Below are 15,365 nucleotides of genomic sequence, written 5' to 3'. Positions count from 1 at the left end.
CATCACTTCAAACTTACAAGTTGCTCCAGCAACCTTCAATATATATAGAAATCCCTGGAGAATTTCTTGGCTTACTTGATCATTTCAAACACTTACACTTCTCAAACCACCTCAAGAAAGTTTCTTTTCTCTCTACTTCCCACCACTTTGTGCTAGTGTTCTTGAGCTACTACTTCACTTTTTGGTAAGTATTCCATCTAAACTCAAGTGTTATTCCATAATTTCATAACACTCTTGGATCATCGACTCATATCTTAACACCAAAAATCGTTCTTAGGATCATCCAAGCTTCCACGTGTTCATCAAGTGTTCTTGACTGGATACTCCTCGACTTCAACCTTCCACTCTTTTAGAAATCACTCAAGGTGACTTCATACCCCTATATTTTCCCGTTTTCTTTAGTTTTCAGGGGGGAATAAAAGTTAAAACCACCAAAACATATTTGAAACTTAATTTGACAGCTTACAACAGAAAAGTTGTGACCTGTTCACGAACTGTTTTACCCAACTTAAACTTAATATTTTTCAAACTGTTTAATATGAAAATAGTTCAGGTTTATACCTTTAAAATGACTACTTGCACATCTCCATACGATTTTTCTACAATTTATGGTGATTTTTATAAAACTGCCTATCACTGCAGCATCAAAGTCGGACCAGGTTGTGAAGATGAACATTTTCACCCTGGTTTGAGACCACCAAAAATTATAGGAAAATTTATGGATACAGTAGACTCTTTTTCCAAATACTCAGAGTTTACGGATTCAGTTTTCGACTTACGATGATTTTTCTATAAATATTCTAAAACAGTGACAGTTAAGGGTAAAACTGTCAAATACATGTTTAAGAGTTATTCACACCTTGTAACATGCTGAGCAAGGTGTGTACGATTTACACTTAGTATTTTAAATGTCATTTTATGGAAATACAAAGACATGCATAACAAGGTTTCATTCAAACACACAACACTTTTGATAAACTATAATAGATATAGTTTGAGTACTTCGTTTGACAAAGAAAACAATAACTCAATCGACTTACAAAACAAGTATTTCATTACACACTACGTGAACTTGTTAATAAATAAATTTGTGAGACATTCTCCTTCGGGGTACTCTTAAGTACCACAGTAAAGTCATGTAGTTATAATCAGAATCTCCTGGAGGGAGAGCGTGATACTTGTGTATAGATCTATATTGGGTCTTACAAACCCGCACCTTAGCTGCTTGCAACAGCTAGACCGCCAGGTCTGGGGTGACAAGTGTCATAACATTCCGACGCCTGAAGAACGTCGAGTACGAGGTCTTCGAGTTTAGTATGATTATAACATCTCACATGGGGAATTAACAAAACACACAGTTCACTGGGATTTAAGGAGTTTTATTTAAATATAAAACCACACACACACGAGTATGACGATTTACTTACATACACTAAATCTTGGTTAAGTTAAGACTATAACAACCCTTTAGAAAATATTGGATTTTCTGGAAACAAACTTGTAACAAACAAAAAGGAACATCATTCATTTTTCATTCATAAATTTGCTTATGAACTCACCAGCTTTATGCTGATACTCTTTCAAAACAACTTGTATTCTCAGGTAATCAGTAAAACAGGTAATCACAAGATTTCTGAAGTCAAGACGCTAAGGCGTAGATTCTTTTGCTATATTTTGACATCATATGTAATTTATTTGGAAACATGTACTTTTGAAACGATGTAACCTTTTAAATTATATTTATGATGGTTGTGTTTACTTTCTTTACTATGGTTATGATACTGAGCATGACGTCCTCCGCCCCCGAACGTTTCCGTCATTCTGGTTTGGGGGTGTGACAATTGTTAATAATCTTAGCTGAATAAATGAAATAGTAACAGAAAATAAGAACGCGAGGTGGGGGGAGAGAAAGCTTAAACCCTCCGGTACCGGTATTTTAATCGGCAAGTCAGCCGACCCAAAATTGCAAGCCAAGCAGTCCCCCTAAAAACCCTTGAATCCCTACGTCCGAAGCAATAGTAAGACAGGGTGGAAACAATTGAAAGAAAAGGGAGAATTTTGAAAACACAACATACCTGGAGAAGGAAGGAAGGAGCCGATTGTAAACACAAAACAATGAGAAGCGGTGAGAAGTGGTTTGTGGAACATAAGGCAGTCGAAACACATAAACAGACCAAAAATTAACTGGAAAACCGATAGACGAACCCTCGAAAGGTGGAAAAGCATATAGAATGAAAACTTGCAAATACCCTAACAATATAATACAAAAAAAAAAAAACAAAAAATCAAAATTGGAATCAACGGTCCGGCAAAAGCCCTCCTTCAGACGGAGCGGTAAGAATAAGAAAGAGATGAGGTGGTTTTTGGTGAATCAAGAATGTGTCAAATGGAAGATAGGGAAGGAATAAATTGGATTTGAAGTGGTGTAAGGTAATTGGATGGGGAGGCGGTGAAGAGATGAGGATGCATAGAAAAGGAACACGTATCTTGCAACCTGATGAGTAGGTTCCTTTAACAGTTGACCAGTTGACCATTTACCTGACCAGACTTTTATCAGGAATGTAAAAGTTGACTATGATTAAAAGTGATAAAATTCACAAGCATAAAACGTCCAGGGTGAGAAAACGAAAAGAAGTAAAAGAAAAACAAAGAAAGTAGAAGGACGAAACCAGTCAAAAAACCTTGATGTTCACTGTTGCTAACTTAGGACATTTTTAATATATATATATATATATATATATATATATATATATATATATATATATATATATATATATATATATATATTAATTGATTATCCTTTTGAATTTATAAGATAAAGATTCCTTTATTTAGCAGGAGCCCCCACACATTCTTTTATGGGTCAAAAGTGGGAAAACTTGTGCGGTCGTCTTCCTCCTCCAACTGTGTAATCCCAGCTAACAACGTCATCTCTCTACTCTTCTCTACTCTGTCTCTTTGCATCTTCTTGCAAGTTTTCTTTGCCCCTAATTCGCCCCATTTCAAAATTCCTTTCGTTTCTCATTCCTATACAATCTTCTGTCAATTCCTTTCCTTTAATAGTTAAAACCTCCTCCAGTAATCTCTCTCCTTTCCACACTTATCTTTTCCCCATAACTATTCTCATAACCAGACCGGGGGTTTCGTTCCACCTAAATCGGCACCTTCTACAGATCACAAACCCCAGTAAGTTTATGCCTTCTCATCACTGCTTATGCAAGTTTTAGTTGCGGGTTTATACAACTGTTTGGATCTTGACTTGGGTTTTATTTGTTGTTAACCTTTTTTGTTGTTTATGTATGCTTTTTGTTGCAGTTTTTTTAAGAAATCCTCCATGGAAGCAAGAACTGGTTTTAGCATCATTGCTGAGCATGCTACTCCGAGCAACCAAATTCTGTGGTTGTCTTCAGTTTTTGGGGGCTTTGTGATGTGTAAATTTGTAAGAATTTTTCCTCGGTAGCTTTGTCAGTTCGAATTTTAGGTAGTGATCATATGCCTTCTTTATTCTTATAACAAGATTAAACTGCAATTTCATTCAATAACGTGTTCCCCCGTTAATATTGTTCTTGAATTCTTAGTTGAAAAATGAATGTAGCAGTAGACATCCAAACACCTCCTCTTTTAATGTCTATATCTTGATCTGATTTATTTTTCCTGAATTCTAAGAGGGTTATGTTTTCTGTGATGAAGGCCTATGAATTAACAGGCGTAATTAGTCCCTTGATCTTCAAAGGTTTTATCAAACTTGAAAACACCAAGAAACTTGAATGGAAAAACCGGTTATATTCCTTATCATATTTTTCTAAGCATTTTGTTACCTAGAGAATCATTATGTTAGCTAACTAACTTGATCTTATAATTTGTGTTTTTAGTGGCTTCTCGACCTTCCATGCAATTTTTGCAGCCATTGGTGCTCTATACTTTTTGGTCTTCTCAGATCTTTTTGATGAGAACACCCAAAACCAACAAGTGTTGCTCATCAACCGATCATCTGCATCATTGGACACTTTACTTGCGGTATTTAGTCCTCATTTCTCTAACCTTTTTTTGTAAAATTCGTCTTTATGCATTAAGTCAACATTTAAGAGTTGCTCATATATAGCTTACCAGATTAAGTTCTATCCCTATTAAAATCAAGTACGTGTTTCATTTGTTGTGGTATTGTTGCAGATGTCTATTGGTTATTTCTTGTCGGATTTGGCGATGATTATATGGACATATCCAACTTTAGGGGGTTTCGAATATGTAAGTATACAATTGCCTTCATTCAGTTCATAGGCTCATGGAAGCATGTGGCCCTTGTTAATGTCATAAATAGATAAAGAACTTTTTATTTTTTCACAAAATATTATTGTTTTTAACAATTGCTATGAGAATGTAAGCAACAACTAAAACTTTGTTTCTGTTCACAAAATACCATTATTTTAATGTTATGTGTTGAACTTGAAATAGTTTGTTAACCATTTAAGGTACTTTTTGTAGAACAATGGTCAATGACGTTTTGTAAAAAAACAAATAGTTTGTTACTCATTTATTATATGTTTTAGGGGCTCCTCTACCCAACTATAAAGTGATCAAAGTGGGCCAAGTAACTATTAAATTGGTGCCATTCACATTAAATTCGGTCTAATATGACGACCGTTAAATAATCATTATGCCCTTGAATTGAATTTTGCCTTTGAAATTAATGCAAAGAGTAAATTATAAATTTGGTCCATATACTATACAATTTTTTGCAAGTTTCTATTTTTTTTTTTTTTTTTTTTTTTTTTTTTGCAAATTTGCCGCTATGAATTCATATTGTTGTTGGATGGTTAAATTTGACTCTTTCATAGTTAAAATAATCATTTTACCATTGTGTTAAACCCGGAAATAACCATTCTACCCTTGTATTGTATTAAACCTGGAAATGACCATTCTACCCTTGTATTAAACCCGGAAGAGACCAAATTGATACTTTACATGTAATTTTATTATTAAATTGTTTTCTAAATTATAAGAAATACTTTTAAAATGATATTCAAGACATTTTGTTTTGATTTCATCATTCATGTTGTCGCAGATATTGCACCATGGGCTCTCTATGTTGGCCATGGGTCAAGCCCTTTTAAGCGGCCAAGTTCAGTTCTACATCCTAATCGTTCTTTTCACGGAGATCACCACACCCTTTGTCAACCTAAGATGGTAACGCTTCAAAGCTCCATCTATATTTTCGCATTCAAAGTCCAGAAATCGATCATAAGAAAGATATGCATATGCAAATGCAGGTATCTGGATGTCGCTGGTAAGAAGAACTCGACGCTTTACGTGTTGAATGGCGTCGCAATGTTTGCAGGGTGGTTGGTAAGTCTATCGCGCCCCTCGAAAATTAGGGTTAGTTGACAAAAAAACACAAACATCGGTTAATGGGATAAATCTATTTAATTTATGCAGGTTGCAAGAGTCATCTTGTTCGTCTACTTTTTCTACCACATGTTTACACATTTTGATCAGGTAAAATTGCTTGAACCTCATGGATTTTTGATAGTCGGAAGTCGGAACCACCGTTGACCGCCCTTTTTGTTATGTGTTGGTTTCAGGTGAAGCAAGTTTATCCGATGGGGTATTACAGCTTGCTGACGATTCCGCCGGCGTTGGCGGTGATGAATTTGATTTGGTTTCGGAAGATCGCCAAAGGATTGATTAAAACTCTCACCAAGTCAAAAGGCCATAGCCATAGCAGCTGATGATGATTGATGCCCTTGTATTCTTTCACTGATAACATCGTATTTTACTTTTTTGTTGCAAACCTGCCGTCTTTCGAGAATTCGAGCAAATATGCAAGAAGACAGTCAAGACACCCACCCAAAATTTGGAAATCCAACGATTTTAAGCCAAAGATAGTTCTCTTTTTTTTAAAATTTTAATATATTTTTTCTGTTTATAATAAAAATAAAATACCATTCAAAATTTCAAATAGCCTATAACTAAGTTTATATAAAATTGAAGTATTTTAATGAAATGAAAAAGTACTGATTAATGTCAAATAAAATACCATTCAAAATTTCAAATATTTCTTTTTAAATTTCGCCCCGAATGTGACTTTTTTGTTTTTTGTTGTTTTTTTTTCTTATTTTGTTTTTTTTGTTGTTTTTAATTTTTTTAAGTTTTAATTTTATTATTGTTATTATTATTATTATATTATTGTTATTATTATTATTATTAGTATAAATTTTGATAACCGTATAAAACTCGAACAACATTTTAAAATTCGGATGAAATTATAAAATTCGGACGACAATATATATATATATATATATATATATATATATATATATATATATATATAATGACCAACGACTAAGGAAATGGTTGTAGATTCTTACATTAGACACACATGACAGATTATACCAAAACTTATGTCTTTTTTTGTAGTTCAATTTTTTTAGGTCATGTTTTTTATCGAAAAAAACGTGAATATACCATTGTTTTTTCGTCATCTTTCCATTGATATCCATATTAATATAAAAAAAATCAAAAAAAAAATCAAAAAAAAAACTCACTTTGTTTTGTTGTTTTTTTTTCAATCTAGGTTTATTTTTTATCAAAAAAAAAAACTAAATATACCAAAATTTTTGAATATTTGTACTCTATAAATAGACATCAACATCGGTAAAAAAAAATCATCTTGATCTGTTCAAATTCACACTATGAATCCGAATGATAAATATTTCAGTTTTAACATTCTTAATGTGAATCCGACTTACTATTTCATCTCTCTGATGATTTACATTCACACTATGAATCTTAACTGAAAAATAATTCAATTTTCAATAGATTCACAATGTGAATCTCAGCTGATTTCGAAAAAAAAATTATTTTTTTTATACTTCAATATGAATATCTATTTCAAGAGTACAAAAAATTATGACTATTAATTTATTTATTTTACTTTTTGATAAAAAAAACCTCAATATTAAAAAACAACAAAACAAAGTGAGTTTTTTCTACATTAATTTTGTAAAATTCACAAGTGAATTTATTTACACTGAGAATCTCAACTGTATATAATTCAGTTATGAGGATTCACAATGTGAATTTGACTTAAAATTATTCACACTCTGAATTTTAACTGAAAATAATTCAGTTTTCAAAATTTTGATTTTTTAATATCAATATGAATATATATTTAAAAAGTATCAAAAAATATGAATTTTGATATATATTAATTTTGTTTGATAAAAAATAAATATTAGTTTTTCATATGACAGAGAAAATGCAGTGGGTTTTTTTGAAGAAAAAAAAGTTATTTTTCATATATCAATATGGATATCTATTTGAAAAGACAAAATTGCACAGATGGTCCCTGTGGTTTGCTCAAAATTGTCACTTTGGTCCAAAAAAGTTTGGACTAGTACCAAATGTCCAAAGTTTTCATTTTGTTGCGAGTTTGGTCCAATTTGCTTTGAACTTTTTTATATTGACGATTTTACCCTTACTTTTTTCTTTTTCAAATATTTTTTGTTTATTTAAATACTTTTCTAATTAAAAGAAAATTAATAAAAAAATTTCTCTTTTCTATTTTATTTTTATAATTTTTTATAATAGAAAAAATACATCTCTCTCTCTCCAAATCTTGTATGAATGGATGAATGAAAGGCTGTTGATTTCTGAAGATAATCAACGTTTTGAATGAACTTCTCAAAATTGGACTTCGGTTTAAGCATACTAAAAGGATGTAAACTCAGGTCTTCGATTACAATAGATGGGAGAAAAGGATGAAAGGGTGTTCGTCTTTCAATCTCAATAGGAAGACCCAAGAACCCATTGAACCGATCGAAGGTAACATGCGCTACATGGCGCGCATTAGTGGGCCATCCAATCTCCATAGCAGAAAGATCCTTCTTCTATTCTGTAGTCGTGGTCTTGCAAGAAGCAGCAACCCAGAAAGTTTTCCTTAATAGGGTAAACAAAAGTGCCAATAACGACAACTGTTGATTATCCCTTTCTATTCGAACTTTCAATTGATCGTCTTTGTTGTCATCTTCTTGGCAATCGGTAACCCTAGAAACCCTTTCTCCAGATTCTTTCGATTCTTGATTTACATACTGAAGCAATGCAGTGTCATGGTGGATTTGCAAAGAAGAAGAAGATAAAGATGGAGAATGGAGGACCTTATTTAAGTTGTCGATTAGGGCTTTTATTCAAGATCTGGATTAGCTATCACTCGTCTCCGCCTAGCAATCAGATGGAGAATGGACAACCGGTCTCCGATGAATTCCTTTGTGGTTTTACTCCTCATCGACGACGAATAACAAATCAGAAGGATCAAGCCGTATCAGCAGTCGATCGTTGGGTGTTTGGCAGGTATCGATGAGCAGAAAGAAAGGAAAAATAAAGAGGATGAGGGTTGTGCCTTTTTCGGTGGCCTTCATCTCCGCTTTGGTCATTTACGGGGTTGTAGAGATCAAAGGGGATCATATAAATCGAAAGAGGGGTTTGGGGTTTGCTAATCGACAGTGAAGGGAAATTGCCTCCTCTTTGGTGACTGGAGACTCCATCTCCGATGGCAGGTTTCACCCGAGAGAGAGAGAGAGAGAGAGAGAGAGAGAGAGAGAGAGAGAGAGAGAGAGAGAGAGAGAGAGAGATTTTCTTTTTTATTTTTTATTTGTTCTGTTATAAAAATTATATAAATTAAATAGAAAAGGAAAATTTTCTTTTTTCTTTTTTCTTTTTTTTTAATCTGAAAAAATCTTTAAATAATAAAAAATGAAAAAGAAAAAAGTAATAGCAAAATCGTCATTATGAAAAAGTTAATAGTAAATTGGACCAAACTCGCAAAAAAATGAAAAGTTTGGACATCTGGTGCTAGTCAAAACCTTTTTGGACCAAAGTGACAATTTTTGACAAACCACAGGGACCATTTGTGCTGTTTTGTCATTTGAAAAAGAATGAAAAATCATTAACAATGGTATATTCGGGTTTTTTCTTCGACAAAAAACATTGCCTAAAAATAAATCTAAAAAAAAGGTAGCGAGTTTGGTATAATTTGGCGCATGTGTGTCTTCCTTTGGCCGTCAATCGCTTTAAAATTCAACACTTTAGATAGGTTCTTTGGCTCATTGATTAATAATGGTTCTCTATTGAATTTATATATATATATATATATCATTACTATATATAAAAACCTTATTTTTCTAATTCCTCAATACTCAATTTCATCCGCTTAATTTGACGCCACGTAGCCACCCTTTTAAACGACGCCATTGATTTCAACATCGCCTCATAACAATTTGTGTCGTTCCGCGGTATTGGTATTGCACATGTGATGGGTTTAAAGAAAGAACATTTGGTGTCAAGTTGAAGACCAAGGAATTGAACCGTATTCCACACTGCTTCATAATCGTCAAGTGTCACCTTTTATTCTGGTGTTGCCTTAGAACGACGCAACTTACCACTACGTCTTATCGTTTCTCCTTCAACTCTCCTCCTTTTATATAAACCATTCTTCTCTGGTTTCGTATACAACGCCTTTAACGTTATCAAACATGACACATAACTCAAACGCCCATCAAACTGGAACAACACACCCGTTTTGGGACGCTGTTTTTTCAAGTATGTGTTTTCTAATTTTTTTTGTTCTAATCTTGGCAATTGTCGCTTCCACTGTTCAAGAAATCACACAAATTTTACCCTAATTCGAGAAATCCATTTGATTTTTAGATTATTACCATATAGGGTTTTAATTTGTATGTTCGCGATTCAGTTTTCTATCCGCTCTTCTCTCTTTCTATCTTCTTTCATCGCCCGCTGTCTTCTCTTCAGAAATTATTTAAGATTTCCAGTTTATAGTGAAAGTGGCTCTCTCCTAGAAAGTTCTCGGATTATTACGGTGGTAAAGATTTTTATTGTATGTATATATGTTTTAGGCAGATTATGTCTTTCTTCTTCAGGTTGTGGGAAAACCGCTATCATGACGTATGTTCAAATTTTGTTTCGTTTTCTGTAAAAGGTTATTTGGGCTTTGATGGTTTTCTTATTTATTTTCAATTAGAATTGATGATGTTCAACCTAGGTCTGTTCTGCGTCACCTGTGAAGGATTCCCCCTACTTGATTTGATTGTAATCAATGATTTGCATTTACTGTCTGTTAAAATTATTTGGTAGTTGTAATCTGCTGATTATTTCTATTTACAGATAGGATGGTTGCACAATCTGGTTGTTGATGAACAAATAGAAGAGAACTTGTTCCACTTTCTAGATAATGAAATTGATAAGGAGTATGTATCCAATAAGCAGTTGCACACCAAATGTTTGATAAAAGTCTCAAACCATTGTCGTGTATGCACATAGACAAATATGAAGCCGGTGAGGCAAGTTATTATTGTATTCTTGATTTTGGTTTTGAAGTATGTTATCTGTTGCTACCATTAATCATTAAAATTAAAATAAAATTACACCAGGTAGTTTCATATTAGTATATTAAATAATATATTTTCTTTCAACTATACATTGTTTTACATATATGGTCTTAGGGTTTTATGAGCAAAAACTATGATTGTTTTAATTCTTTGAAAAGAATCATGACCTGGATTACTTTGTTTTCTTGATCACAAATGAGAAAATCTCACATTTGAATGTGAATTGTGCAATCTCACAACCCCAACTCCAATATGTTTCATTTCTGTGACAAGGTGGCCATTCAATGTTTTCTTTCCGGTTGGCATATTTGAAATATTTGTATTTTTTTTTAAATTTGGTTCTTAAAATACTTTTTAAATAATTTTTTTTTTAGAAAATGGAACAATAATATGTTTCTCAATATTTTGTTTAATATGTTGTTTGAGTAGAATGCTAATTTAGAATTCATGGATTGTTGCTATGCATAACAGACAAGCCAATGATAGGGTATTTTGGAGGTATAAGAATGGACAACAGAAGGAAAAGTCATTCATTTAGACGAGATCAACTTCCACCAGTAGTATTTAATATTTTATTTATTTTTCTATATTGGTGATTTTGGTCATGAGCTATGCTTTTTTTAGATTATACTTTAATAACGCAATTTTATTTTCTTACCAATTTTTTTCATCTATAAGAGCAATGTACCTTTTTACCAATGATACCAGATTACATGGTTATTGAATCATAGCTACTACATTATGAAGATATAAGAAGATTATAAGTTAGTAATTTGATTTTGTGCTTGTATATGTCAATAATCATTTTTAGATAACTTTTATTATGAACAATAGAATTACATCTTTTATGTCCTATATAATATTTTCATCTGTGAGTTAAATCATCTCATGCTTTATCTTTTACACATTATATTTCACTATGACCCTTGCTAACTTTCTTCTCTTATTTTTCTCTTCTACAAAACAAACCCCACATTGTATATAGTGAGCTTGCTAAAGACTAGAGTCCCACGGTAATTGCCAATAAAATTGTTAATGAATACAATATAAACTATCATTTTACGTTTTCACATTTTTTTTCCAGACTCATCTAATTTTTTTTTTTTTTAATGTTTTGTCCTTTTTCCAAATTTATCATAACCAAATAATCGCCATTTGCATGCATCTTATTTTTTTGACAGTTCTTTTTTAATGTTTTACCCCATTGCAGTCGTTATATTCTTTTGATGTCCAATGGATTCCATCGGTGGACGGTGGCATTAACCAATCACACGATGACTGTGGAAGCTCCAACAGCTAGACACCTTCAAAGATATAGACAATGGTAAAGGAAATACTCATATTACCGTCCGTGGGCCGCGCTTAAAATACTTCACGTATAATAACAAAGTACTTCTCTTCAAAGATATAGACAATGGTAAATAAAATACCCATATTACCCTCCATGGGCCGTGCTAAGCACGGGCCATTAAAACATACCTAGTGTGTATGTATATATATATATATATATATATATATATATATAGCAGGAAAAATATGCAAATGGATGTCTAAGTAAAATGTAATCTTTACTATAACTAGAAATGAGGCCCGTGCGTTGCACGGCTCGGATTTTTTTGTTGATGTTTGGCAGGTCACGAAAGTAGGATGCTATAATGTCATACAAATACTTAGCAACCGGATAGATTGAATATAGTATAGTGTCCTAATGTAAGAAATGAAAGTAAACAAATAAATTAGTGTGTGTTGCTATTTTTTGCATTTAACGCTTTTGGCTGATAGTAAAAACATTTCGAGTCGAAATCTCATTCCTCATAACTTGAATAAAGCCACCTGAAGAAAATCTATTATTATCGTATTGACATTTTTTTTGGATGCAATTGTGCATATTAAAAAGGTTACAATATCTACCCTTATTCATCAAGAATATGTTATTTAAAAAGACAAAACAAAACAAAACTTTTGGGACCATTTTCCCTAATTGCAATTTTTTTAAATTAAAGCTAAATGAAACGTGTTTGTTGACCACAATTAGAATCTACCTCAAGGTATTGAATATTAATTGAAAACAAAAAAAAATAAGTAAAATGGTATAATAAACATTAACATGAAAGTAGATTTCTATAGATTGAAAAAAAAAATTGAAAATGATATGTTTTAATCAAAAAATAAAAAAAAAACTGTTTATTTAAGAAAATAAACCCTTTCTATTCTATTTAATCTAAACACTCAAAAGTGTTTATTTAAGTAAAAAAAGTATGATGCCCATAAATATGTCGTCATTTGGTAAGCAAGTAAAGCAACCGCTACTAAAAAATAGTTATGAGATTCACTATGGATATGCTTGAATCTTATTCATCCAATAAGTATTTAAGCTATTCCAAACTTAGTTAATAACATATTCCAAACACTTCACTCAAGGAAAATCCTAAGAGTCTTAGTTTTTTTAGTTGAATTCCTGTCCTAACTGTCAAGAGAATCAACAAACATCTTGTTGTAAAATTTGACAAAATTAGTATAAAAAAGAAACATACTTGAATTCATTTTGTTTATAGTTTACTATTATTTTTTTATTTACCTGTAAAGCATCATGAATTCAAGAAATAAAGGGGTGGCCATGATACAGCTGTGAAGCGAAGACAAATGGAAGATATGGGTATCCACGTATGATGGCAATGCATACATCCTTCTGAAAGGGCGTACTGCAAGCATTTATTGAGGGGTATTTTATGTATTTTTCAATCATAAAATGCTTGAAATAATTCATTTATGAAAGTTGAATGTTACCTACAATGTCCAACATTTAACATGTCACACATGGACCAAAAGGTTAAAATATGGTCACTTCCTGCAAGTTCCACATCCATTTCTACGTGGGCACAAAATATATTACATCTCCTTTATGTTTCTATTGTATTGTTCCTTCTAGAACCTTTTCGGCTTTCGATAAGAAAGATACCTGAAACAAATAATTTCGTTAGCAGAGTGTTTTCAGAAGGGCATTTTGGTCTTTCCATCAATAAAAGGAAGAACAAAATTGAATTCTATCACTTCGGCAACCATGGAATGGAATCTATAATTCCAATTCAAAATTATATGACATATACGTTTCTTGCAGCAGTGCACCAGGATTGAAATCAAATCCAGGGTCGTTTATGAACAGTATCCACCCGATTTACAGAAATTACAATTTAATGGTTCCCCACTTTCCGCACATTACAATAAAAATATAACAGGCTGTAAATGATTCATATAAATAAAAATCTATTTTTTTTTTCAAATTAGATTTTACTTTATAATATCTGAAATCACATGTTGGTGATTATGAGAGGAACATTAGGAACACTTTGGATAACTGATATGCGTAATTAACCCTACAATAATACAAATCGGAAAAATAATGAATTACCTGTATTCTAGTCAAAGAAAAGAATAAAAAAAAGATGTTGAACCATATAGCTGCTTCTTTAATGCGTCTATTGTTCCCCTGTTTTAATAAAAAATCAAGTGAAAAGGTATAAACACCGCAAAAAAAGTCAGCAGTGTGGTAATTAAATCAACATTTGTTCTTCTCTGAGCTTCTCCTGGTTTTCTCCTTCCCCTTTAATTTCTCATACGAAATTTGCATACGCTGGATAAACATAGCTGGTTAGTAAAGAAATACCCAAACATAATCCAATACCAATACGCAATGAAAGTTATCGAAATCAATATATGAAGCTCTAAAAATTATAAATTCAATTTTAAAAGACCAAATTATCCACACACATAACCGCTTCGGCATCAGCTGACCGATTTCAACATTTGTTGAGGCTTTTTAAATTTGGTTCGAAGGAATTTGCCTTTTTCTCCGTGACATTCCATCACCTGGGGTGCGAAATTATAACTTTAGACAACCGCTGCATTTGATTGCTAAAAGGGAGATCATATTCTTTATCCAAGTCATCAAATTCATCTTATGATTTGTTAATGGAATTAATCTAGCACCAACATTGGTATATTTGCACTGGTTTACAAACTTCGACCCAGTCAGTAATATTTCTTGTAATTAGGTGTAAAATTCGTAATAAAGAGCAGGAATAGGTGTTAAACACTAACCAGAGATCAACTCCACCAAAAACCGTATGCTTAAATTTCAAATGATTTGCGGATTTATAAAGTATAAAAAATTGTAACCGTAAATGTCTACCCCAAATTGAGCAGAAAGATTGATGATTTGTCAACCTAAATATATAATATATATTGTACTATAGTGAACCCACTGCCCCTGAAATGCAGCTTTCCATAATTCCCTCAATGCTTCCTATGCCAACAATTTAACAGAAAGAAATGAGATCATCACTTCATTTTTTGGACTAAATCTTCGGTAGTTGAAATTCATGTGTACCTGATGTTCTGGAATTCAACTATCATATGCAATGTGTAATCTGTTTAAGAAATCCCCCTGTCATGATCCAAGAAAAAAGTATCAGATTAACTAAACTTAAGTCATAACTAATTTCATATGAAACTGCAACATATTTGTAAACAGGATCGACATAAGTAAGGGCATCAATTAAAGGGAAAAAAACATAAATAGGGAGAATATGTGAAATCAAGTAATGACGGATGAAGAAGATGGTACATCCCTTATTCTGATAGGACTCATCTGATATAGTCATACCTTTTTGTTCATTTGGTGTAACCTGTATATTTGAAAATATTCAGAGAGGGGTATTAGCAGCGTTACAGTCCTATGTTTCTTCACAGTTCCCCATAGTTCCACCTGTAACCTGTAGACGTGAGAAGATTCGATGGCATATGTGAATGAAAGGGGAAAACCGAAGATATATGATGAAATAAGAAACATAAATTGGTCGCATACCTTAGTCGATTGCCTTTCGCTGCCTTCCATGCTCGATATCTATGGTGGTGGCCAGAAGGTGCCTTCCCTACGACCTGCTTTCCATTGATCGAAGGAAGCAA

General features: G+C 32.5%; 1 protein-coding gene and 1 long non-coding RNA gene across 2 annotated transcripts; both read left to right on the top strand.

The window, feature by feature from the left end:
• Positions 1-2,939: 2,939 nt before the first annotated feature.
• On the top strand, positions 2,940-5,878 carry LOC145113747 (uncharacterized). Its single transcript, XM_079049797.1, has 9 exons — positions 2,940-3,186; positions 3,316-3,439; positions 3,691-3,779; positions 3,873-4,017; positions 4,171-4,245; positions 5,063-5,184; positions 5,268-5,343; positions 5,434-5,493; positions 5,580-5,878. The coding sequence occupies exons 2-9, from the start codon at positions 3,335-3,337 to the stop codon at positions 5,724-5,726; spliced, it is 819 nt and encodes a 272-aa protein (XP_078905923.1). The 5' UTR covers positions 2,940-3,186; positions 3,316-3,334; the 3' UTR covers positions 5,727-5,878.
• A 3,396-nt stretch (positions 5,879-9,274) lies between these two features.
• LOC145113743 (uncharacterized) lies at positions 9,275-13,202 on the top strand. The gene is made up of 3 exons (XR_013710841.1): positions 9,275-9,594; positions 10,177-11,413; positions 11,611-13,202. It is a non-coding gene; the product is annotated as an uncharacterized LOC145113743 (long non-coding RNA).
• Positions 13,203-15,365: the final 2,163 nt, after the last annotated feature.

The sequence above is a fragment of the Lactuca virosa genome, chromosome 5 (assembly GCF_052849685.1).
Source record: "Lactuca virosa cultivar CGN04683 chromosome 5, Lactuca_virosa_CGN04683_v6, whole genome shotgun sequence".
NCBI classification, from domain to species: domain Eukaryota; kingdom Viridiplantae; phylum Streptophyta; class Magnoliopsida; order Asterales; family Asteraceae; genus Lactuca; species Lactuca virosa.
This window is presented reverse-complemented; position numbering and strand designations above follow the sequence as displayed.